At 38.6% G+C, this 24,019-nt stretch overlaps 1 protein-coding gene across 1 annotated transcript in view; it reads right to left on the bottom strand.

The window, feature by feature from the left end:
* SNTB2 (syntrophin beta 2) overlaps window positions 1–24,019 on the bottom strand; it is a 92,756-nt gene that overhangs the window by 32,216 nt on the left and 36,521 nt on the right. Inside the window, exons 2-4 of the mRNA XM_081215920.1 lie at window positions 20,937–21,150; window positions 8,875–9,085; window positions 2,521–2,663 (exon numbers count right to left, since the gene is read on the bottom strand). Coding sequence (XP_081072046.1) covers window positions 2,521–2,663; window positions 8,875–9,085; window positions 20,937–21,150 — 568 coding nt within the window. The remainder of the gene's footprint in view (window positions 1–2,520; window positions 2,664–8,874; window positions 9,086–20,936; window positions 21,151–24,019) is intronic.

Raw genomic sequence — 24,019 nt, forward strand, 5'->3', positions numbered from 1 at the left:
GATATACAACCTAGGAGTGGAATTGCTGGGTCATACGGTGACTCTAGGTTTATCCTTTTCAGGAACTTTCAGATTTTTCCACATCAACTGCACCATTTTACACTCCCACCAGTAGTGTATGAGGTTCCGTTTTCTCCTACATCCTCGTCTGCTCTTGCATACTATCTTTTTAATTACAGCCATCCTAGTGGGTGGGAGGTGATAACTCATTGTGGTTTCAGTTTCCAAGTCCCTGACGGCTAATTACGCCGAGCACCTTTTCATGTGCTTATCGGCCGTTTGCATATCTTCTTTGAACAAACATCTACTCAGATCCTTTTCCCATTTTTTAATTGGGTAATTTATCTTTTTATTATTGAGTTGTAAGAGTTCTTTATATTTTCTAGATACAAGTCCCAGATTAGATATGTGAGTTGCAAATATTTTCTCCCATTCTGTGGGTTTTTTCACTTTCTTAATGGTGACATATGAAGCAAAAAAGTTTTTAACTTTGATGAAGTCCAATTTATTTATTTATTCTCTTGTTGATTGTGCTTTGGTGTTGCATCTAAGAAGGCTCTGCCTAAGCCAAGATCATTAAGATCTACTCCTGTATTTTTTTTCTAAGAGTTTTAAATCTTATTTATATCTTTTCCTTAGTTGCAAATTAATACCACACTGAGAGTACCCACACAACCACCCCATTTCCTTATTTAGTACCAAAGGACCTTGGTCGTCTAGGTCCAGTCTAGTCAATGTCCAGAAATTATTTGTTTATGAGATTGTAATTTCTATATTGAACAAAGGCTCATCAAGGGGATGCCATAGGTTTCTGCTCCATCCTTCCAGTAACACCCAGTTAAGGAAACGTCTAAGGATATAGCTACCCTCCTTGCATTCTATGATCAAAACTAGAGCATAAGCCTCTTCCATAAAATTTAAGCTTAAGAGATCTGGACAGTCATATTCATAAGCTCTAACTCTTTAGAAAATATAAATTTAATTGCTCTAATTATATCTACTGAGACATATCTACATGTTTTGTTACAATTCCTGTCATGTTCCCAATATAACTAAGACAGAGAAACTGTAATTTAAGTAACAGAATTTATTTCAACTAAGATTTATTGAAGGCCTACTCTACATGAAGCATTATGGGAAATGCTGAGCTAAGTCATAGTTTTTGACCTCAAGGAGGTTATAATTTAGTGAGAATTTTTAAAATAAATAAATAAAACCAGAGAAACTGATGGTTAAATTCAGTCTTTCTGAAGGACCATTATGTCCTGAAGGAATTAATGAGGGTACACTTCCCTAACTTTGAGGCTCAATAAATCCTTTATCTCTATTCTGTGATCTAACGGCTCCAGCTCTAAACTACACAGAAACTCCTGAAAAGCTATGTGAAAATTATACTTTTATAAAAAGAGTGATATATGTAAGGGAACTTGGCAAATTGAAGGAAATCCTACATAACACAGAAGCCTTCCTGGAATAGAAGAACACTCTGCCTCACATGACTGACTGTCTGCTGAAAGCAGGAGCCCCCATACTGTTGCCCATGGGACATAACAGATGGCTCCACCATTTAGCCTTTCTGACTACCAAGTATTTTCTGTGGGGCTCCTTTTTTTTTTTTTGTGGTACGCGGGCCTCTCACTGTTGTGGCCCCTCCCGTTGCGGAGCACAGGCTCCGGATGCGTAGGCTCAGCGGCCATGGCTCACGGGCCCAGCTGCTCCGCGGCATGTGAGATCTTCCCGGACCGGGGCTTGAACCCGTGTCCCCTGCATCGGCAGGCGGACTCTCAACCACTGCGCCACCAGGGAAGCCCGGGGTTCCCTTTTAATGTGTAGTTTTTGAGCTAGATCAAAACCTGATTCTTTTTTAAGCCCAAATAACACCGAATGTGAACATGTTTTCTAGTTTCACACTAGATAACTACTTTCTAGTAATTTCTTAAGACATCTTGGTTCCCAAATCTACATTTCTCTATTCTTTTCCCTTCCAACTCCCCACATTGGACATGCTAGAAACATCCTGTTGCTTCAGGTCAAATAAATGTTTATTTGATGGAATCAAAATTATGTACTCTTATACTAGAAAGAGAAGTTGAAGAACGTATTGGCTGAGTTGTGTGGTTTATCCACGGTACCACAGTCTTGTTTAAATGATTTCATCACTCAGTCAAAATGCCGCCACTATTTCAGTGGTTTTCTAGTCACAGTCAACAAAGTAAAGGAAAAAAAACCCCACTATTTACTTATCTTCATGACTAAGCAAGTCTTGAAAAGAGCAGTTAGGAAGCTGCTTCAACAACTTAAAAAATACACACAAAAATACTAGTGACAGAAACCATTTATTTTGAGCTAGGAGCTGCAAAATAATCAATAACGTTGTGAAAGAAAAGTTTTTGTCTAAATCAACTACATCAGCTACTTAAATGTTATTTTAGCCACCTAAAAGATAATAGAATTCATTTTTAAGTTCTTTAGTAGATTTAGAGGAGGATAGACATTTTATTTTTTTGTCTTTAGTCTTACCTTGTGGCAACAAGAGGGTAGCTATGACACGGTGATGCCCAGGCATCCCTTGTCCACGGCATACAGTCATAAAGCAGCAAATCCTTCTCAGTCACAGCCATGAGGACAGGTCTCCACTGTTGTCTTCCACCATCTAGTTTTGCCTGTTACAGTGGTGAAATCCAGAAAGTAGAGCTAACTATAATGATCTGTAACTGTAAAAGTTCCTTCAGTGATGGCCTAAGATAGTGGGTTTTCTGTTTCCCCTTCCTAACAGATGTGAGGAAAAGGAAACATACCATCAGGTTCCTTCCCACTGGCAGGGATTCTCCACTGGGAGGTGTGAGGTGGATTGTGTAGTTTGATAAAGCTCTCCCTGAATGAGTTACAGACATTTTTTAATGATATGACACAGTTTTATCCCTATTCCACAATAACTAATTATCGCCAATTCTAATTAAATACATAGTACTCTGTTCAAAATGATAATAATTTTAATATGTCTGATGTGGGAGTAACATCTTCTAAGTACAGGATAGAAACTATTACCAAATGAGTCTGTATAATATAAACATCATTGTTTTTCAAATATTTTTGATCAAGACCTACAATAAGAAATACATTTTACATTGCAACTCAACACATACATATAAATACTGAATTTAAAATTTTCCAAAACAACACAATTCCTATACTTTGTGCAACGTACTCTGCTAATTTATATTTTATCTTTTTTCAACGCCGATATGACCAATTATGCTGTATTTTAGAAAACACTGATATAAACTATTTTCAAAGAGTTCCCCATTATAGTTCAGGAAGTTTATGTTTCAGTTTCAAGTGTACCATTGCATTTAATTGCATAAAACTCAGTTATCTCTATGATGGTTTAAAAATGTAGGAAAACAACCACTACTTATACATATTGTCAAGGATCCAAGACTAAAAAACAAAAGACTATGTTCAAGAAAAGCCCTGGTATCATCAAAATGTTTGCCTTCATAAGATGAGACCTTTGAGCAGGGAACGCTTAACAGAGTATTTTAACCCTCATCTTTTCTGCTCACTATCACTGATGGCTTCAAGGTGAATTTAAACTGATGAATCACTTGTCTCTTACTTGTCTTCAGATCTGCTTTTTATTTGCTTTTCCTTAATGACTTCTGAAGGTAATTTGAACATGTCAGAGTACCTTAAGAATACATCTATAATCTGAAAAGTGACCTGAGTGGTTCGGTTCTGTGCTATAACATCTACCACTGGGACGCTTTTCTCCTAGCTAGAGCCATGAGCTGATTCCAGGAAGGGGAAATGAATTCCAGCCAGTGAAGTTACCCATGTTCGACCCTGTGCTGAAAGCACAAAATACATGACCCAACCCTAAGAATTCAAGCAAAGTATGGTAGAAATAATTAATACTTTCTTTACCAGTGAACCCAAGTTTTCTAAGACTCTATATTAGTCTAAAGTAATGTCTGGAGGGAGAGTATCAGCTGTAAAGAGGTTCTCTTGGATTCTTAAATTTGGGGGTCATAGATACCCCGAAGGGATTTCTAGTTTATGTGCACTATTAAGTCTTTGCCTCCGAGATTGTTATGGATAATATTTCATAGGGAAAATAATGTAAAAATGTATCTTCCCAAAGGGATAAAATGACTATCTGATTTTTTTAATTAATTTTTTTTGCTAAGTTATAAGAGAGATTTTGAACACTAGATCAGAGTATATGCATTTAGAAAACCTAAATTAAATGTATTTCTTACCAAAGAAGAGAAAGGAAAACTGCTAATGCCAATACAAGCAATATGCAATTTCAAGACAGAGAACTTTTCTTTCAATTAACAATTTTTAAAAAGTATTTATTCTTGGGACTTCCCTGGTGGTGCAGTGGTTAAGACTCCATGCTCCCAATGCAGGGGGCCTGGGTTCAATCCCTGGTCAGGGAGCTAGATCCCACATGCATGCCACAACTAAGGAGCCCGTCTGCCGCAACTGACAGGGCACAACCAAATAAATTATTTTTAAAAAAGTGTTTATTCTTTAGCTCTTTTGAGTCCTTAGTTTTTGGAGAATATATTTTCCCTCTTCTACTTACCATTGGAGAAAAATGAAACCTCAGTTTAAGTCATTCTGTTTGCCTATTTGCCTTAACTTATAAGGATACAGTTTGCTTTCACTGGAACCAAAATGCCACCTGCTATGTGTAGTATGTGTTTTTGGTTGTGGTATCAGTACAAGCAGCCTTGGGACTCCACTACTGAGGTGTTTTTTTTCCCCACTATCGAGTTTTTGGCCAGAGAAAAAAGGGATACTAAAGTTAGCGTTCTGGTTTGCTTGTGTTTCAATACCCACACATGCATACACCTGGCCAAACAATAGCCTTCTCCAAATTTTATTTTCTAAGAACTAGAGTTGAATAGCACTAAAGATGAAAAATTAATAATAGTTATTATTCATTCCCTAAATCTCTTCATCCCACAAATCTTTTTAAGAGGTGATGTACTTCTGCTATTTATGTATTTTATTATTACAACAGAAAACATAGAGCAAAAAATAAATTGTTCCACTAATCCTGATTTAGCATATATGTTCCTAATTTGAGTCTTTACACAGTTTGAGAATAACCAGGGACAAGGTAGGAACTGTGAAAACAAAGCTTTCTTTGGCTGTCTTGGCTTTTCTACCAACACTCAAATGCTTAAAAATACTTAATTCGTAGGTAACGTATGTCCCCTCATTTGGTGGACTTAAAGAAGATTCCCTCTTAAGAAGATAACCAACTAAAAGGTAAACTATCAGTCACATAAAAATCAGTATCAATAAAGACAGAAGTGCCTTGCACAGAACAGATTATCTATTGGTTACCAAACATCTGTAGCATAGGTTTTCCCTATTTTAAGCAAACTCAATTTATGACAATGTGAAATAACAAACAGATAAGTTAAGGAGAGATCATTTAAAGTTAAATAAATGATAACTATCTTTTCTTTACAACTGAAACAGTTTCGTTCATATGCAAGCTTTTCAGGAAACACACCTATTGCTAAAATAAATGCTTACCTATTTTAAAAAGATTACATGATCTAAAATTATCCCGACCATTTTCATACTCAGAATTAAACAATCTTACTGTTAAAAAAGGCAACTCTTATCAGATACATAAGTTCATTATAATACCTCTGAGAAATGGTATCCAGTCTTGCTTGAACAACTTATTCTAAGTGTATTTGATTTGGGTAACCCAAACAACTACTTGGAAAAAGTAAAAATCATGAATAGTTTAGAAACAGCACTTTGGATTAGTTCCGTGATACTATTTTTAAAGAAGTTGAAACTTTTCGACTTGGTATTATTTTCTAACCCTGAGCTTGTGTTCTTGGACAGTATTTTATAATTAATGACTTGCTTGATTGCTTTTTGCATGTATATATGTAGACAAAGGAAAAAAATTAGTGAACATCTACTATTTACAAAGCATTAGGCTAAGTTCTCTGGGGGCTAAAGATCTGGGAAAAATGTGCTCCTATCTTCCAAGAGCTCACAACTGAGTGGAGGAAACACACACATAAATACAGTCCATAAAGGGCAGATTGTGATGAATTTGTGGCTTTATTTTTCTCCTTTCTACTTGTCTGTATGTAGCATAAACCAAATTAAGTTCACTTTAAAGGTCTGGCAACTCTCATACATTGCTGGTGGGAATTTAAATTAGTTCAATCTTGATGGAAGGCAAATTTGGCAATATTTATCAAAATTACAAATGCATATACCTTTTGTGGTAGTTTAAAAAGATGTCCACAAATTCTTTACCATTCTTCCCTTTAAGAGCCGGAGCCCTGGGGTACAGACTGGACTTAGTAACTCACTTCTAATGAAAAGAATAGAGAAGAGACTAGGTCATAAAAGGTACTGTGGCTTCCATCTTGTTCTCTCTGTCAGATCACTTGCTCTGACAAAAACCCACAGCCATGTCTCGAGGACACTCAGCCAATCTTGTGGAAACGCCTGCACAGCAAGGAACTGAGGACTGCTGCCAACAAGCAGTAAGAAACTGAGACCTCCTGCCAACAGCTATATAAATGAAACATGTTGGAAGTGGACCTGCCGACCCAGTCAAGCCCTCAGATGACTGCCACCCTTGCTGACAGCTTGACTGCAACTTCATGAAGCGTCCCAGGCCAGAACCAGGAAGCTAAACTGCTACCAGATTCCTGATCCTTAGAAACTGTGGGAGGTAAATGTTATTTCAAAGTCACTAACTCTTGGGGATAATTTGTTTTATAGAGATAGATTACTAATATACCCTTTGAACCTGCGCTTCTGGGATTTATCCTACAGGTATAGAAATATCCCCTGTTCTATGAACTCTAACGATCAAAGCTCAGGAAATGATGTAAAACTTTGGATAAATCCCTTTCTAACCAAAGTTTTACTGCTCACTACTAGAAACTTAAGAACCAAATACATTCAGATAATGTGTGTTCCCTTGTTATCTGATCTATCTGAACTCAGATAATGGAACCAAAGAGTTTGGAAAGCACATGTGTGAAAGGACAAACTACAAGGTTATTCATTATAGCATTCTTTGTAATGGCAAAAGATTATGACAACAAAACTGGGGGGAGTGCTTATTTAACTACAGCTACACAATGGAAAACTATACAGTTGTAAAAAAGAATGCTCTCTGTGCTTTGATATGGAAAGATCTCCAGGATATATTGCTTAATGAAAGAAACCAGCAAGGTATAAAGTAGTGTGCATAATATGCCATCTTCTTTTATAAAAGAGAAAAAGAAGAATATATATTCATAATTGCTTTTATTTGCATAAAGAAACTCTCAAAAGACTCAGTAGAAAGGAATGAAAGTGATTACCTCCCTGGGCGCAAAAGGGTAGGTATTAGGCTGATGGGGGACCAAAAGGAGAGTAAGACATCACCTATTAACTTTTTATTCTGACCTTGGAACTATGTGAATGTATCACCTTTTTAAAATCATGAAGATTTCTAACATTGCTGAAAGCACAGAACAATTTACCGCTCAATCGAGGTTTTCAACCAGCATATAAAATTATAGAAACAATGATAAACACAACTAAAAGACTAAAACTTTCAAAGTCGTAAATACTTATACCATGATTTTCATTAGTTTCTTCTGCTTAGTTATGCTAATTATGCCTCCTAGAAATCATCACAGTACTAATCCTGTGTTCTAATTTATTAGAATCATTATTTGGAATGTTCGTAAAATTTCACGGCTGAAAAAAAACTAAATCAGTGGAGTCCAAAATCCACTACACAATCACCTGGGGAGCCAAATGAGAGTTCCAGGCCCCACCATCGGTCTACCAAATGTGAACTCTTGATGGGGAACATGGGGAGCCAGACCTGGGAAACTGTATTTAAAACAAAACAACAACACAAAAGAACAAAACCTGTCTTGGGCTGATACTGATGCAATCCCTGCCCCCTTGCACATACAAAGGAACAAGGATGCAAAGATATGAAGGCACTTTTAAAAAGATCTAAAACCAGTGAAAAACAGAGCTAGCACTTGAACACTCATCTCTGAATCCCTATTCTGTCTTCTGTTTTCAACTCCCTCTGGCCCAGCTGACAGTGAAGGACCAGAAAGAAAAAGGATGTATTGTAACATCATGTAGAACTTTTAGTCTCCCTTTTGCCAAATTTGGATCTAAAGTAACTTGGATTATATCCTTCCTTTCCCTTCACCCAACATCTACTTAGGTTTTCTTGTTTCTCTTCTTTTCATTTTTCAGTCGTAGAAGACAACTATACATGTGTTTAATGGCTTGTAAAGTGTTTTGTATATTTTATAATTTTCCCAGACCAGGGGAGTAAGCCTGTTGTCCTTGAAACTCTGTCAATAGACTAGAACAGGAACTGGGAAACTATGACTTGTGGGCCAAATACAGCCCACTACCTCTTTTTGTAAATAAAGTTTTATTGAAACACAGTCACATCTATTCATGTTCATATTGTCTATGACTGTTTTCTTGCTATAATGGCAGAGTCAAGTAGTTGTAGCACTAATAGCCCTTTGCAGAAGTTTGCTGATCCTATTCTAAAACCGTGAAAATTATCTTCAGTCATTAAGGATACAGATGTTACTAAGAACCCCTTTTTAGTTATGTTATGATGATGATGATCATGACAGTCAATTCTTCTGGTAGAGGTGATAATTAGCAACAAACAACTAAACACTAGGGGAGGAGAAACAAAAGACTAACAAAAGATCTGTAAGCTAGACATCCAGGGCTTGATTGCATGATAAACATTACCAACATGTGAAATGGGGGAACCATCCTGGCTCTGAGTAGTAACCCGGTGAGACCCTGCCCTGCCTCCCAGCCTACCTGTTCTGCCAGCCAGGCAATGTGCTTAACCTCCTTGCTGCCTCCTGCTGTACTGGTTGCACCAAGCATGGCATTGAGTTCAGCCAACACCTGTGGGAGGAGAGCCATTATGTTGGTGTGGATAGCTACGAACCAGGAGTGTGCTGTGGCTGTATCCTTGCAACGTAGGATCAACGTGTTCCTGCTATCAGGAGAATGTAGCTCTATCAATCTGTGTGGAAAAAGAAAAAAAAAAGTGAGCTAGATCAGAAGCCATCAAACCTGCCATGGTTTAACATACATAACTGAAAATCTACTTTTACATTCCAGAATATAAATACTTTCTCTTAATTCCTTAGGGTCCAGTTCCAGAGAGATCCACATGTGGAAAGATCATTGTCGGAAAGACTAACTGCTGGGTCTGTTGTTCCAGTATTAATATAATGATCTAAGATAAGGGAACCTGCTATAGAGTCTGTGGTAGAACACTGCACTTTGCCTTAATTTCCATGTCAAAGAAATGGAAAGCGTGCTTGTTGAATCTCATAGGCACATTGTAAAGAAAGAACTAATATTTTTTTAAATACTTAGAAAACTCTGGTATACAGTATTGCTAGGTATATAGAACCTACTGCCAAACAGTGAACTGAAACTTCCACTGTGTGAAATAAAGAAAATAGCTGAAGAATGACTCTTTACGAAAATTTGAAATTGTTTTTGAGGGTCTGGGTAACATTATATGATTAAATCATCCACTGAGTCATGGTAGAAGAATAGTTAAGAGATCTTCAACTCTGTGACTATTATTTGTTAATACTCAACTGTGAACAATCTATACTTCAAAAGTAACCTTTAGGAATTACGTATATTTTTAAAAAAGTACACTCAACAAATTCCTTATAAAGCAATTTGTTGGGTACTATTTCGTGTTTTGATCAAAGTTTTTGCCAAGATGAATTTTAAAAATCATTCAATAAATGACTAACATATATACACTGCTGTGTTCTAACAGTGAACATATATATCTTGTAAAATGGAAAAATAATTTGGTAGGCTGGAAATTGACAAACTGCCACTGACCAAGGAGAGATCTTTTTATTCTTTCATCTTTCTGAAGATAGTTTTTTCTTCCTTGCAGCACTGTAACCAGATCCCACACCACCTGTCAAAGATGACCAGTTTACATGTACACTAGCATTTCTGCCTTGAAGCTTGCATCCCTCTCTTTTGTCCTGTTTAGAAATTCCTTTACAATTCCAAATATTTTAATTTGCCATACTTAATATGGCAAATATTCATTCTCATTTGAACTCTGGTCAGTCCACCCTTTCTTTCTTTCTTTTTTTTTTTCTTTACACGGGCCTCTCACTGTTGTGCCCTCTCCCGTTGTGGCGCACAGGCTCCAGACGTGCAGGCTCAGCGGCCATGGCTCACGGGCCTAGCCGCTCCACAGCATGTGGGATCTTCCCGGACCGGGGCTCGAACCCGTATCCCCTGCATCAGCAGGCGGACTCTCAACAACTGCGCCACCAGGGAAGCCTTACCCTTTCTTAAATAAACATTTATTGAGAACCTACTGTATGCCAGATACTATGCTTGACACTGTGTTAGAGATACAGCAGTGAAAAAGGCAAAAAAAACTAGTCTCTACTCTCACTGGGACTATCATCTAATGGGGAAGGCAGAAAATTTATAATTAACTAATACACAATTACAGGTTACAAAAACTACTTCTATAAAGAACTGTGATGACTACCACAAAGTTCCTGGCTAAAAAAGGCACTCCCAAGATGGTAGTAGCAAAGCAGGACTGCAAAGGAGGCCTCTACACCTCTGGGGCACACTTACCAAGCTGGTGTCATGCTGTGAGTCAATTTATAAACACATCTACCTGGTACCTACCTACTTACCCACTCACGTGCCCTCCCACTAGACTTACCCTTCTAGCTACCTGAAGGTCTAGCCACCAGTCTAGCCATGTTTTATATGCCTTCACAGTTCTAGGGCAATAGCCAAGTAGGCCAGAAAGTTCTAGAAAATAGTCAAAACATAAAATAAGATCTGTGACCAGCCAAAACACTTCACAAAGCCCACACTTGAAGTATCTTTAGACAGCAAGTCATAAGCTATCCTGCTTTCTATTTTAGTTACAGTTCTGATGAATTTATTTGATTTCCTATCCTATAGCTAAATACAGTGAGAAGTAGCTTGGGATTAAAATTTAGAGGGTTTTGAATAGCAGGTTAAGTCTGAATATTAATTGGTAAGCAACATGGAATCAGTGAGGATTCTCAACAAGGGAACGATATGATCAAAACAATGAATTAAAAATAATTTTATGAGATATCTGTACACCTAGGTTCACAGCAGCATCATTCACAATAACCAAAAGGTGGAAGCAACCCAAATGATGTCCATTGATGGATGGATAAACAAAATGTGATATATATATATCGCACAAGCTACTTGGCGTGGCCAAAAATAATAATAATATTAATAATTTATGGTGGGATATCAGATAGATTACAATAGAGAAATGGCCCGGGGAGGTTTAATTGGACCCAAGAAGGATGAGACTACACAGAGCTCACCAGCAGGACACATTCCTAGTCAGGTGGAACACCTCCATCCTAAAAGCTCAGCAAAAGTAGAAGAAGAAAAGAGATTTCTGACAAATAGCTTAACATTCACGTTGACCTTTATTTAGTCCTCTATATTACTTTATAATGTTTTTTCTTTTTAATGTTATTTTCCACTATATCAATTGTTGCCGTCATGGTCCTTAACATAAATATTTGTTGGCTAAAAAAATGATTATATTTTCTAGAGGCTTCCCTGGTGGCGCAGTGGTTGAGGGTCCGCCTGCCAATGCAGGGGATGCGGGTTTGTGCCCTGGTCCGGGAGGATCCCACATGCTGCGGAGCGGCTGGGCCTGTGGGCCATGGCCGCTGAGCCTGCGCGTCTGGAGCCTGTGCTCCTCAACGGGAGAGGCCGCAGCAGTGAGAGGCCTGCGTACTGCAAAAAAAAAGATTATATTTTCTAAAAGAAAAATAGTTATACATTTATTATGGGAAGATTTAAAATAGTATATTACACTCACTCCCTGGCTCTGAACTCCTGGCAACTGCTGATCCTTTTACTGTTTCCAAGGAATCATACAGTACATAAGCTTTTCAGACTGGCTTCTTTCACTTAGCAATATGCATTTAAGGTTCCTCCATGTCTTCTGTGGCTTGACAGCTCACTTTTTATCACTCGATAATATTCTACTGTCTGGATGAACCACAGTTTGTTTATCCATTCACCTATTTATTGAAGGACCTTTTGGTTGTTTTCAAGTTTTAGCAATTACGATTAAAGCATTTGTGTGTAGGTTTTTGTGTGGACATAAGTTTTTGACTCCTTTGTGTAAATACCAAGGAGCACAACTGCTGGGTCACATGGTAAGACTACGTTTAGCTTTGTAAGAAACTGTCAAACTGTCTTCCAAAGTAGCCGTACCATTTTGCATTCCTACCGTCAATGAATAAGCCTTCCTGTTACTATACATCTTTGCCAGCATGTGGTACTGTCAGGTGGATTTTGGCCATTCTAGTATGTGTATAGTGGTAACTCATTGTTTTAATTTGCAATTCCCTAATGGCATATGATTTGAGCACCTTTCATATGCTTATTTGCAATCTATAGTTCTTCTCTGGTGAAGTGTCTGTTCAGGTCAGATCTGTTGTCCATTTTAAAATTGGGTTGTTTTCTTATTGTTGAGTTTTAGGAATTCTTATTTTATTTTATTTATTTATTTATTTATTTTTTGCGGTACACGGGCCTCTCACTGTTGTGGCCTTTCCCATTGCGGAGTACAGGCTCCGGACGCGCAGGCTCAGCGGCCATGGCTCACAGGCCCAGCCGCTCCGCGGCGTGTGGGATTCCCCCCGGACCGGGGCACGAACCCGTGTCCCCTGCATCGGCAGGTGGACTCTCAACTGCTGTGCCACCAGGGAAGCCCTAGGAATTCTTTGTAAATTTTGGATATCAGTCCTTTACCTGATATGTATTTCACAAAGATTTTCTCCCAGTCTGTAGCTTATCTTTTCGTTCTTTTAACAGTGTGTGACGGTTAATTTTATGTGTCAACTTGACTGGGCTAAGGGATGTCCAGGTAGCTGGTAAAACATTATTTCTGTGTGTGTCTGTGAGGGTGTTTCTGGAATAGATTAGCATCATCAGTAGACTGAGTAAAGAAGATGGTCCTCGACAATGCAGGTGGGCATCATCCAATTCACCGAGGGCATGAATAGAATAAAAAAGCGGGGGGGGGCCAAGTTTGCTCTCTTCTTTTTTTTTTTTTTTTTTTTTTGCGGTACGCGGGCCTCTCACTGTTGTGGCCTCTCCCATTGCAGAGCACAGGCTCCGACGCGCAGGCTCAGCGGCCATGGCTCACGGGCACAGCCGCTCTGCGGGATGTGGGATCTTCCCGGACTGGGGCACGAACCCGTGTCCTCTGCATCGGCAGGCGGACTCTCAACCACTGCGCCACCAGGGAAGCCCTTGCTCTCTTCTTGAGTTGGGACAACCATCTTCTTCTCCTGCCCTCACACACTGGAGTTCCTGGTTCTTGGGCCTTTGAACTTGGGGTGAATTATAAGACTGGTTTTCCTGTTTCTCCAGCCTGCAGACAACGGATCATGGGACTTCTTGGTCTCCACAACTGCATGAGCTAATTCCTATAATAAATAAATAAATCTATCTAACTATTTATCCATCCCATTGCTTCTTTCCCTGGAGAACCCCAGTACACAGTGTCTGTTACAGAGCAGAAGTTTTTAATTTTAATGAAGTTCAACTTATCAATTTTTTCTTTTATGTACTGTGCTTTTGGTGCTGTATCTAAGAAGTCACCACCAAACTTTAAAGGGAATGTTTAAAAAGCATAATCCTATCAGCTCAGGGAGAAGAGAAGAGCGACTACAACAAAATTTTGGAAGCTGGCAAACAGACAGAGCAGACCTAAGAAGAGTGAGGAGAGTCAAATCCAAGCCGATGCATGTTGCAGAATCCTGAAGAGGCTGGGGAACTGGAGGCACCAGTTACCTCTGGAAGTGGGAGTAAAGCACTCAGCTAAAATAAAGAGGCCGGCTGATTGTTTCAGCATTCCCCACCCCCAGCGGCCAGTGACTGCCCCACCCTCAACCCAGAAGAAGATCCATATCCACCCTCATTCCACCAAACTGAGTGCAAGAGCCAGTGATGTCCTTAATTTAGACCCTATCCCAGGCTAGTTGTTTTCTACAGAGGCTATTTATTTCCAGCTGGTTGTTTTGGCACTGTAACCAGCTTAACATCCTTAATCGCATGCTAAAAGTTGTTGCAAAACTATGACAAAAAATTTCTTTCACTCCTCCTACTGACCTACTTAGCGCTAAAGGCAGCAATCAGCTCATCCTTCTCCGGACACAAAACATTCACCTTCTGAAAAAGCCTTTATACCTCATACAGTTCCTAGGAGAGTCTCTCAGACACAGCTCCTTTGCCACAGTTTAAACTCTGAAAATCCCGATGTTAAAGATCCTACTTATTAATAACTGAAAGAAAGGAAAATAAGTCTGATATAAAATAAACTTAACCTGATTAAGCAGGAAAAGATCATGGGACCACTAGGCTGGAAAAAGATGAAAACAGGAAATAAAAGAGTTCCCGGGACAGAATCACCAATTTTTCATGAAAAGAGAAATATTGCAGTGTTTCTTAAAAAGTGATTGTAAAATAGAAAATTTAATTAGAAGAAACAAAAAATAAACTCCAAAATAGGACTAATGATTCTAGGATCCAGAAGTCTGTCTGCCTTTGAAGAAGCAGCCCCTAGAGCTGATAAAGGGGACAAAGTGTTTCCTAACTCTACTGCTGTTTTAAAAGACAAATTCAAATGAAAATTCTACGAATAAAAGTTTGGAGGCAGTCTGCCAGTCACTGTTTGGGCCCACAGGAGAGAGGAGGAGACAGCTACAGTGTGAAGAGTTCTGGCCTCTGGTCAAACCACTGAGGATTTCCTGAGAATTGCAATTACATTCTGATCATATGAATCAGATCATATTTAGGTCCACAGAAGCATAGGATTCTTAAGTCTAGCCTGCTTATTTCTTCTGCTTAGTAAAGTCTTTGACATAACTTATGTGTTCAATTTAGTAATAATCATGTTGTTTTATACATCATAAAGCCAAAATTTACCTTTTACATGGAAAACAGCCAAAGTGAAGATGACCCAGACATTGTGAACCAGCTCAGTGCTAACAGATTTACATTTCCGAAAAGCAGCGTTTAAGAACACCCTGCCTGCGCTAAACTCCGCACTGCCCACAATGCTGTTTGCTAAGGAACAGGCTCATGTTCTCTCCCTGGACTCTGTCATTATTTATTTAGCTTTCACTTTCCACAATGAACCGCTTATAACTATCAGAAGCATCTAGTGAGGTCTTGAGGACTAGAGGTGGAAGAAGCGAATAAACTTCCTCCCCCTCTTATTCATTCTGATGGTCGGCACTTTTTCTCAGCTTTAGATAGTGAAACTAAATCAATGTAGTAAAACAGAAAAAAAGAACGCTTTCCTCTCATGTCAAATAAGTTTTTTACCTAGAAAGTGAAGTCTTTACACTAAAATGAAGGATGAACCACAAAGAGATTCCACTACACACCCATCAGAATAGTTAATATTAAGAAGACTGACACTACCAAGCTGGCAAGGATGTGAAGCAATGGAAACTCTCGCACACTGCTGGTGGGCATGTAAAATGGCACAACCACTCTGGAAAAAAGCCTGGCAGTTTTTTAAAAAAACTAAACATACACTTACCCTTTGAGCCAGCAGTTTCACTCCTAAGAATTTATCCAAGAGAAATAAAAACGTATGCCCACAAGAGTTGTACAAAAATATTCATAGTAACTTTATTAATATTAGCTCGAAACTGGAAATAGCTGAGGTATCCATGAATAGGAAAATGGATAAAGAAACTATGTTATATTCATAAAACATAACACTACTCAGCAATAAAAGAGAAAGAGTTATTGTTACATGCAACAAGAAGAATGAATCTCAAAATTCTTACGCTGAGTTAAATAATTCTATCACAAAAAAGTACATATGATATGACTACATTTACATGAAGTTTTAGAATAGTTGAAACAGATCTATGACAGCAAGTCAGAACAGTAGTAGCCTTGGAAGGTGGGAGAGGGAATTGACTGGGAAGGGGCAAAAGAAAACTTTCCAAGGTAACAGTAATGTCCTGTATCTTGATAGGCTTGGGTTACATAATTTTACGCATCTGTCAAAATTTAGGATTTGTGTATTTTATTGTATGAAAATATTGTCTCAAAAGAAAAAAGCTACAACGAAACTGAACTCTGTATGCACGCTTGAGTAGAGAGAAGTATTCTAGTGTGTGCAATTCACTTTGAAATGCATCAAAGAAAATTAAGATGGATTAATGGATGGATAGGTGGGCCAAACCATGATAAAGTATATATAGTAAAATGTTAATGGTAGAATCTAGGTGGTGGAAAAATGAGTGTTGACTATAAAATTGTTTCGACTTTGCTGTATATTTGAAGATTTTCATAATAAATTGTTAAGGAAAAAATGATGATGGGAATCCACTTGCCTACGTAGGGCTTAAATACCAGATTCATAATTATTTTCCAGATTAGGGCACATCTAAGCCTATTCCTTGTCAGAGTTTTACAAAAGACCATGTGGAAGATTAAGATTTTCAAATAGAAATATGGTCAGTTATATAAGGCTACAATATGATAAATATCTTGGTGACAGACGTCCTGATGAAACTTATTTTTGCTGTTCCTAAATGAACTGTTTTTCTCCATGGCTTTAAATGTTGCAGCTGTGTTACCTGTCATGACATTTCCTTTGACAGAGCTGAGATAAATTTAAGGATCAAAGAGCTCCAAGTGATTTTACAGATACTATCTTATTTTTCCTTGAAGTAAAAGAACAGAGTTGAGCAAGCATTATTATGTCCATTTTACAGAAAGAAAAAAACAGGAGGACAGAGAAATTAAAGGACTTATTTAAGGTCAAAAGGACACCAACAGCACCTATAATAATAATATATTGAGAGCATACTATGCCAATTTTATAATTGTTCTCTTATTTAATCCTCATATAACCTTTCATTTTATATAGGAGGAAACCAAGGTTTATGAAAACAAATAGTTTGCCTAAAGTTACAAAGTCTATCACCCTAACTTCAGTCTAATTAGTCAATGGCTCTGAACATTTTTTTCTACCAAGACACTTAAGATAGATGTTAACATTCCTGTGGGTATAACCAAAGTTAAGCATAATTCTGCCAGGTACCTGCAATTCTACTGCTTTTCTTTTTCTCTAGAAAGCACACTGGAATGCAAGTAAGAGTGACATAAGAATAACCTTGAAGCTCTTCCAATTTATATTTTACAAAAAGCAGATTATTTGCAAATTTGGGTTTTTTTTTTTCTTTTTTGGCCACGCCATGCAGCATGCTGGATCTTAGTTCCCCAACCAGGGATCGAATCCGTGCCCCCTGCACTGAGAGCACTGCACACAGAGTCTTAACCACGCGACCACCATGGAAGTTACCAAATTTGGTATTTTAAGTAACTTTGGAAACGAATTACTTTGCAGCATTAAGCCTGATAATCTGCAAAAGCCTAACTCTTCTAAGACCTATCCTTGTAGAGTAATAAGTAGACTGATCATCTTACTGAAGAGCACGGTGTGATACAACTCTTATAGCCCAAACTGCCCTCTCCTGTTGGTTCTGAAATCTACTTCAAACTTGACCATCCACCAAATGTCTTTAGCATATACGCTAAAGAGAATGCAGCCCCAAGTTTGAATAAAGGTCAAGGTTATTGAGCTCTAAAAGATGTCTTAGTGGATGATGAACTAGCACCACTTTCAGCAATACAGCCAAGTCATATCACCTTCCTCCTTCCTTCTCTCCCTCCCACAACCCCAGTGTGCTATAGAAATATATCAGCAGCACTACAGGTGCTGTAGACTGAATGTTTGTGTCCCTGTCTCAAATTCATGTTAAAATCCTAACCCCAAATGTGACAAAATTAGAAGATGGGGCCTCTGGGAGGTGATTAGATAGTGAGGGCAGAGCCCTCACAGATGGGATTAGTGCTCTCATGAGAGAGACCCCAGGGAGCTGTCTAGATTTCTCTGCCGTGTGAGGACGTAGCAAGAAAATGACCAACTATGAATCAGGAAGTGGGCCTTCGCCAGACACTAAATATGCCAGTGCCTTGATCTTAGACTTCCAAGGCTTTTCCCTAACTGTGAAAAATAAATTTCTGTTGTTTATAAGCCACCCAGTTTATGGTATTTTGTTACAGCAGCCTGAACAGACTAAGGCAACAATCTATTCTCATTCTCAGAAATGACTTATAGGGACTTCCCTGGTGGCACAGTGGTTAAGGATCCGCCTGCCAATGCAGGGGACATGGGTTCGAGCCCTGGTCCAGGAAGATCCCACATGCCTCGGAGCTACTAAGCCCATATGCCACAACTACTGAGCCTGTGCTCTAGAGCCCACGAGCAACAACTACTGAAGCCCACGCGCCTAGAGCCTGTGCTCCGCAACAAGAGAAGCCACTGCAATGAGAAGCCCACACATTGCAATGAAGAGTAGCCCCCGCTTGCCGCAACTAGAGAAAGCCCACGCACAGCAAGACCTAAAGCAGCCAAAAATAAATAAATAAATAAATTTATTTATTTAAAAAAAAGAAATAATTTATTATGAAGGGACTTAGCCTGAATACTTTCCTCAGCCTGACAATCAGTTGACAAATTTAATGTCTATTTGTTCTCTTTATCATATTGTAACTCTATTCTAATTCCTTCTCTATAGTCCTAACTACATAATTTCTTTTAAGTCCATGATTAACAGATCAAAGTCTCTACTTAAATATATCTCATTTGAGAAAAAAATTTTAATTTGGATTTAAGAGGCAGAGTTGATTATTTACTTTACAGATTAGATTCTTTTTTCTTTATTTTTATTGGAGCACAGTTGCTTTACAATGTTGTGTTAGTTTCTGCTGTACAACAAAGTGAATCAGCCACACATATACATATATCCCCTCTTCCTTGGATTTCCTTCCCACTTAGGTCACCACAGAGCATTGAGTAGAGTTCCCTGTGCTTTACAGTCTATTCTCATTAGTTATCTATTTTATACACAGTAGTGTTTATATGTCAATCCCAATCTCCCAATCTATCCCCCCACCGACCCTGGTATGCATAAGTACAAATTAGATTCTTACTATATGAAAAAAAAAGCATTTCTTTAAAGATCAAGCTGTTCTGTATTTATATATGATTCAATATACACACAATCTTTCACAAATAAACCTGTATATAACAAGAAGTAATTTCTATGTCTTGAACTTTTAAAAGAAAGCAAATAAAAATAATACAAATATATCAGAATATAATTTTCAAAATATGTATACGTGGGAATTCCCTGGCGGTCCAGTGGTTAGGACTCCACACTTTCACCTCTGAGGGCTCGAGTTCAATCCCTGGTCATGTAACTAAGATCCCACAAGCTGCATGGCGTGGCCAAAATATATATATATATATATATATATATATATATATATATATATATATATATATGTATGTGTACAAAGTTAGCAGTTAAGACTTTTTTTTTTTTTTTTTTTTTTTTTGCGGTACGTGGGCCTCTCATGTTGTGGCCTCTCTCATTGTGGAGCACAGGCTCCGGACGCGCAGGCTCAGCGGCCATGGCTCACGGGCCCAGCCGCTCCGCAGCATGTGGGATCCTCCCGGACCAGGGCATGAACCCGTGTCCCCTGCATCGGCAGGCGGACTCTCAACCACTGCGCCACCAGGGAAGCCCAGTTAAGACTTTTTAAGCTACTATTTCTTGAGAACCTACTATGTGTTTGGCTCTATACAAAGGGCTTCATGTGTGTTATCCCATTTAATCTGCACACTGAGTTAAGCATTCTTCTTCTTTTTTTTTTTTAATCACCGAGAATACGGAGGTTTATAGAGGTGAAGGAACTCGCTCAGAGCCTTCCTTGGAGCAGGTGGCCTAGTCTGGATTCAAACCAAGGTCTGTGTGATTGCAGAGCTCAACTCTTTCCAGCATACACATAATATATTATAGAGCAGGAGCTTCCATGTCCCCACGGCCTAAAATGCCCAAAAAGGTCATTCAGCTTCTTGCTGTCTTCTGTGAACCATCCCATCCTGATTAGGCACCTGGCTGTGCATTCAGATCAGAGGAGACCATAAAAGCGAAAGTATATTATAAAAAGTTTGTCCTTAACTATGTCTTTGGACTAGTTTCTTTATCTCTTTTTTCCCCCTAATCTCTAACCTAACACTAGGTTTACCAGTACCACGTCATGGCATTAAAGAAGACAAAGTCATAGAACCCAAATGGTGATAGAACTAGGAGGGACATTAGAAATTATCCAATCCAATGCTCTCATTTCACAAATGAGGAAACTGAGGTCAAAAGAAGCTAACTTGCCACAGTCACGTTACTAGCTAATGCAGCCTGATCTATAATGAAGATCTCTGATTCTTTTTTCTTTTTTTTTAAGATCTCTGATTCTTTACACTAACCATAGTATAAAGAATTTCCTCCTAGGAGATATTTTTTTAAATTTCTTGGACAAGACTTTTTCGACTATTAAGTAATATTCATAATGAATAAACTAATAGTAACACTCCAGAAAGGTTTAAAATGAAAAGTAGAAGCCTCTTCTTTCCTTCTACCTTCTAATCCCATTTCATTCCCCAGGCATAACCATCATTAAGCTTCTTGTGTGTTCATCCAAAATTGATCTATATATGTACATATATGTGTGAAGTAATTTAAATATGGAAGTCCAAAAATGATTCTCTCATCTCAGACTGATGTTTTCCTCTATATAGTTTAGTCAACAGTCATATTATTGCATAAAAATATGCAAAGGGAGAAAGTAATATTGCAACATATCTGTAAGTTTGCAAAGCTGTGAGTACGATGTTCTCCTTAGGTACAGCTCACCTGTTTTCCAGGTCCGGCATGCTTAGGTTTCTAGCAGCAAAGCACATTTTGAGAGGGATGACCTTCCTGTCCTTGGTGCTGTTCTGGTGTTTTGGAGAACCGGAGTCCTCACTGCCACTAAAGCTCGGTGACTGGGGAGCTGCACCTTCCCATGGCAGATCTGATACTAACGATGGCTTCTTGATATATGGCGTTACTTCTCGGATGAATTTAACTATGAACAAAAATCAAAGAAGAAGGTTAGTATTTTTGCTTCCTATGAAAAATAACAACTGAAATATATACATACACGAATTATCTGGCATGAAGTGAAAAAATACACGAAGTTAAAGAGCCAGCACACAGAATCTTAGGATTGGAGGGTGCTTTAAGAGCATGTAATCCAAATGATATACCACTACTCTATCCTAAAAACTTTAACTTTTGAGTCTTTGCATATTGTTGCTTCTGCTTAGGACTCCTTTCTCCCTCTGTCGGCCTTGCCAACTCTACTCAAGAGTCACCTCCTCAGCAGCCTTTCCTGTTCACTCTCTCCAGGGTATTACCATTACTCTTCTGTAGCAACCTCTAAGCACCCTGGGTTGTAATCCTTTGTTAACACTTCAGTTCCCTGCTGGCTGTGAGTTCCCCAAAGGCAGGGTTTACAATTTATTCAATCTTGGTGTCTAACACCCAGACCAGTGCCTACTCAGTAAATGTTTGAATAAATGAGTGAAGGAAAAAATAAACAATTAAATACCTGAATTATCTCAGAAGTTGGCCATCACGAATGAATCTGGAGATAGATTCAGTACCTCCTAAGACAGCCCCATCTAGCTTTAGACAACTCAACATTTAGAAACTTGAAACTTCCACCCATTGGCTTGCTGACTACAGAGGCCATATAGAACAAACTTAATCTCTTCCACATGAGAACCCTTCAGATATCTGAAGACTGAGATGATCTCTCTCTTCTCCAGACTAAGCTATGTATCTCTACTTCAATTCGATTCAACTCAGTCAACATTTTTAGCTACCTTCCAAGTATCAGGCATTAGGCTAGCCACTGAGAATACAAGAGCAACTTAGGCATGGACCCTGCCTTCAAGGAATGCCCAGTCTAGTAAAGGAGACAGCTTTGGAAACAAACCATTATAGCTTTGAAAAACAAGTACAAAAACATAGTCAAAAACAGGTATTTCTATTAACTGTAGCCCCAAATTAAGATATAGCTTTTAATATATGCGAAACGTTTTTCTTTTAAGTTCAATTTTAAGACATATAAAATACTTCTTTTACCTCATTTATGACTGGCAACTACTATCATTTGAGGCACTGTGCTCTTATTTCAAAAACTAGATAAACTGAAGATTATTAAATCCTTTTTTAGTAAAATCTTAAAAAGCATTAAAATGTCAATAAATTGTTGAATGTAGATAAATCGGTCACCATTTCCTCTTCTAACATCAATATATGTTATATATATGTTATATCAGTAATCTACCTCCTCTAAAATTCCACTGTGGTAGGTCATTAGAGTAGTATCATGGGAACTGAAAAACTAGAAAGATATGATCATTATCAATGCTTATCAATGTCATAATAGCTAGTATTAATATTTTATAGCATTAGAAGCTTTACAAACCTATGAAACTTTACTAAGAAATAGATTACTAAATCTAAAAAACAGCTATGTTTCTAAAAACATAGCTAACAAGTCTTTAGAATATTGTTTCTTTTTTGAATAGGTAATACATGCATATAAAACAAAATTCAGGGTTTCTCTGATGGCTCAGTGGTTAAGAATCCACCTACCAATGCAGGGGACAAGGGTTTGAGCCCTGGTCCAGGAAGATCCCACATGCCGCGGAGCAACTAAGCCCGTGCGCCACAACTACTGAGCCTGCGCTCTAGAGCCCACGAGCCACAACTACTGAGCCCGCGTGCCACAAGTACTGAAGCCTATGTGCCTAGAGCCTGTGCTCTGCAACAAGAGAAGCCACCGCAATGAGAAGCCCGTGCACCACAATGAAGAGCAGCCCCCGCTCGCCGCAACTAGAGAAAGCCTGCGCGCAGCAACGAAGACCCAAAGCAGCCAAAAAGAAATATAAATTAATAAATTAATAATAATTTTTAAAAAAACGTGATATGGGACTTCCCTGGTAGTCCAGTGGGTAAGACTCCGTGCTCCCAATTCAGGGGGCCCGAGTTCGATCCCTGGTCGGGGAACTAGATCCCCGCGTGCTGCAACTAAGACCTGGTGCAGTCTAAATAAAAATAAAATCTTTAAATAAATTTAAAAAAAGAAACTGTGATATATTTCAGAGTTATTTCACTTTTCCTGATAGCTAAAGATCATCCTCAAGGGCTTCCCCGGTGGCAGTGGTTGGGAGTCTGCCTGCCGGTGCAGGGTACGCGGGTTCGTGCCCCAGTCCGAGAGGATCCCACATGCCATGGAGCGGCTGGGCCCGTGAGCCATGGCCGCTGGGCCTGCGCAGCCGGAGCCTGTGCTCCACGGTGGGAGAGGCCACAACAGTGAGAGGCCCACATACCGCAAAAAAAAAAAAAAAAAAAAAGGATCATCCTCAAAATGCTTAAACTCTGATGTTTATAGTATTTTAGGTGTTTAGTTGCTGAAGTTAATCTTTCTTTTACACACTGCTCGCTCTTACTGAAAATGAAGGGGGTTCTCCCCCACCCTAAAAGCATCACTATAATCCCTTCTCTTTAGAGTGACAAAAAACATATACATGTACTGTACACACACCTGGAAAGACATCTGGGAAGATTTTCAGCAAAATATCAATAGTGCCTAGAAATATGCATAGGACTGCCTTTTTTTTTCTTTATGTAGTTGTGTATATTTGAAACTTTGATGAGCCCATATCATTTATACAAAAAACAAAAAACCTTATTTAAGAAAGGAAGAAAATTTATTCCGAAAACTTGCTCAAACTTTAAACATGGAACTACCTTAAACTAAAACCTTGTTGAACCTTCTAAAACTATAATGCATGGTATAAGATTCAAGATCCAACTGATTCTTATTGAATTCCATGCTCTAATGAATAAGGTTACAGGGGTCCATGTATATTAACAAGGTA

The sequence above is a fragment of the Mesoplodon bidens genome, assembly GCF_964165515.1.
Source record: "Mesoplodon bidens genome assembly, chromosome: 18".
In the NCBI taxonomy this organism is placed as follows: Eukaryota; Metazoa; Chordata; class Mammalia; order Artiodactyla; family Ziphiidae; genus Mesoplodon; species Mesoplodon bidens.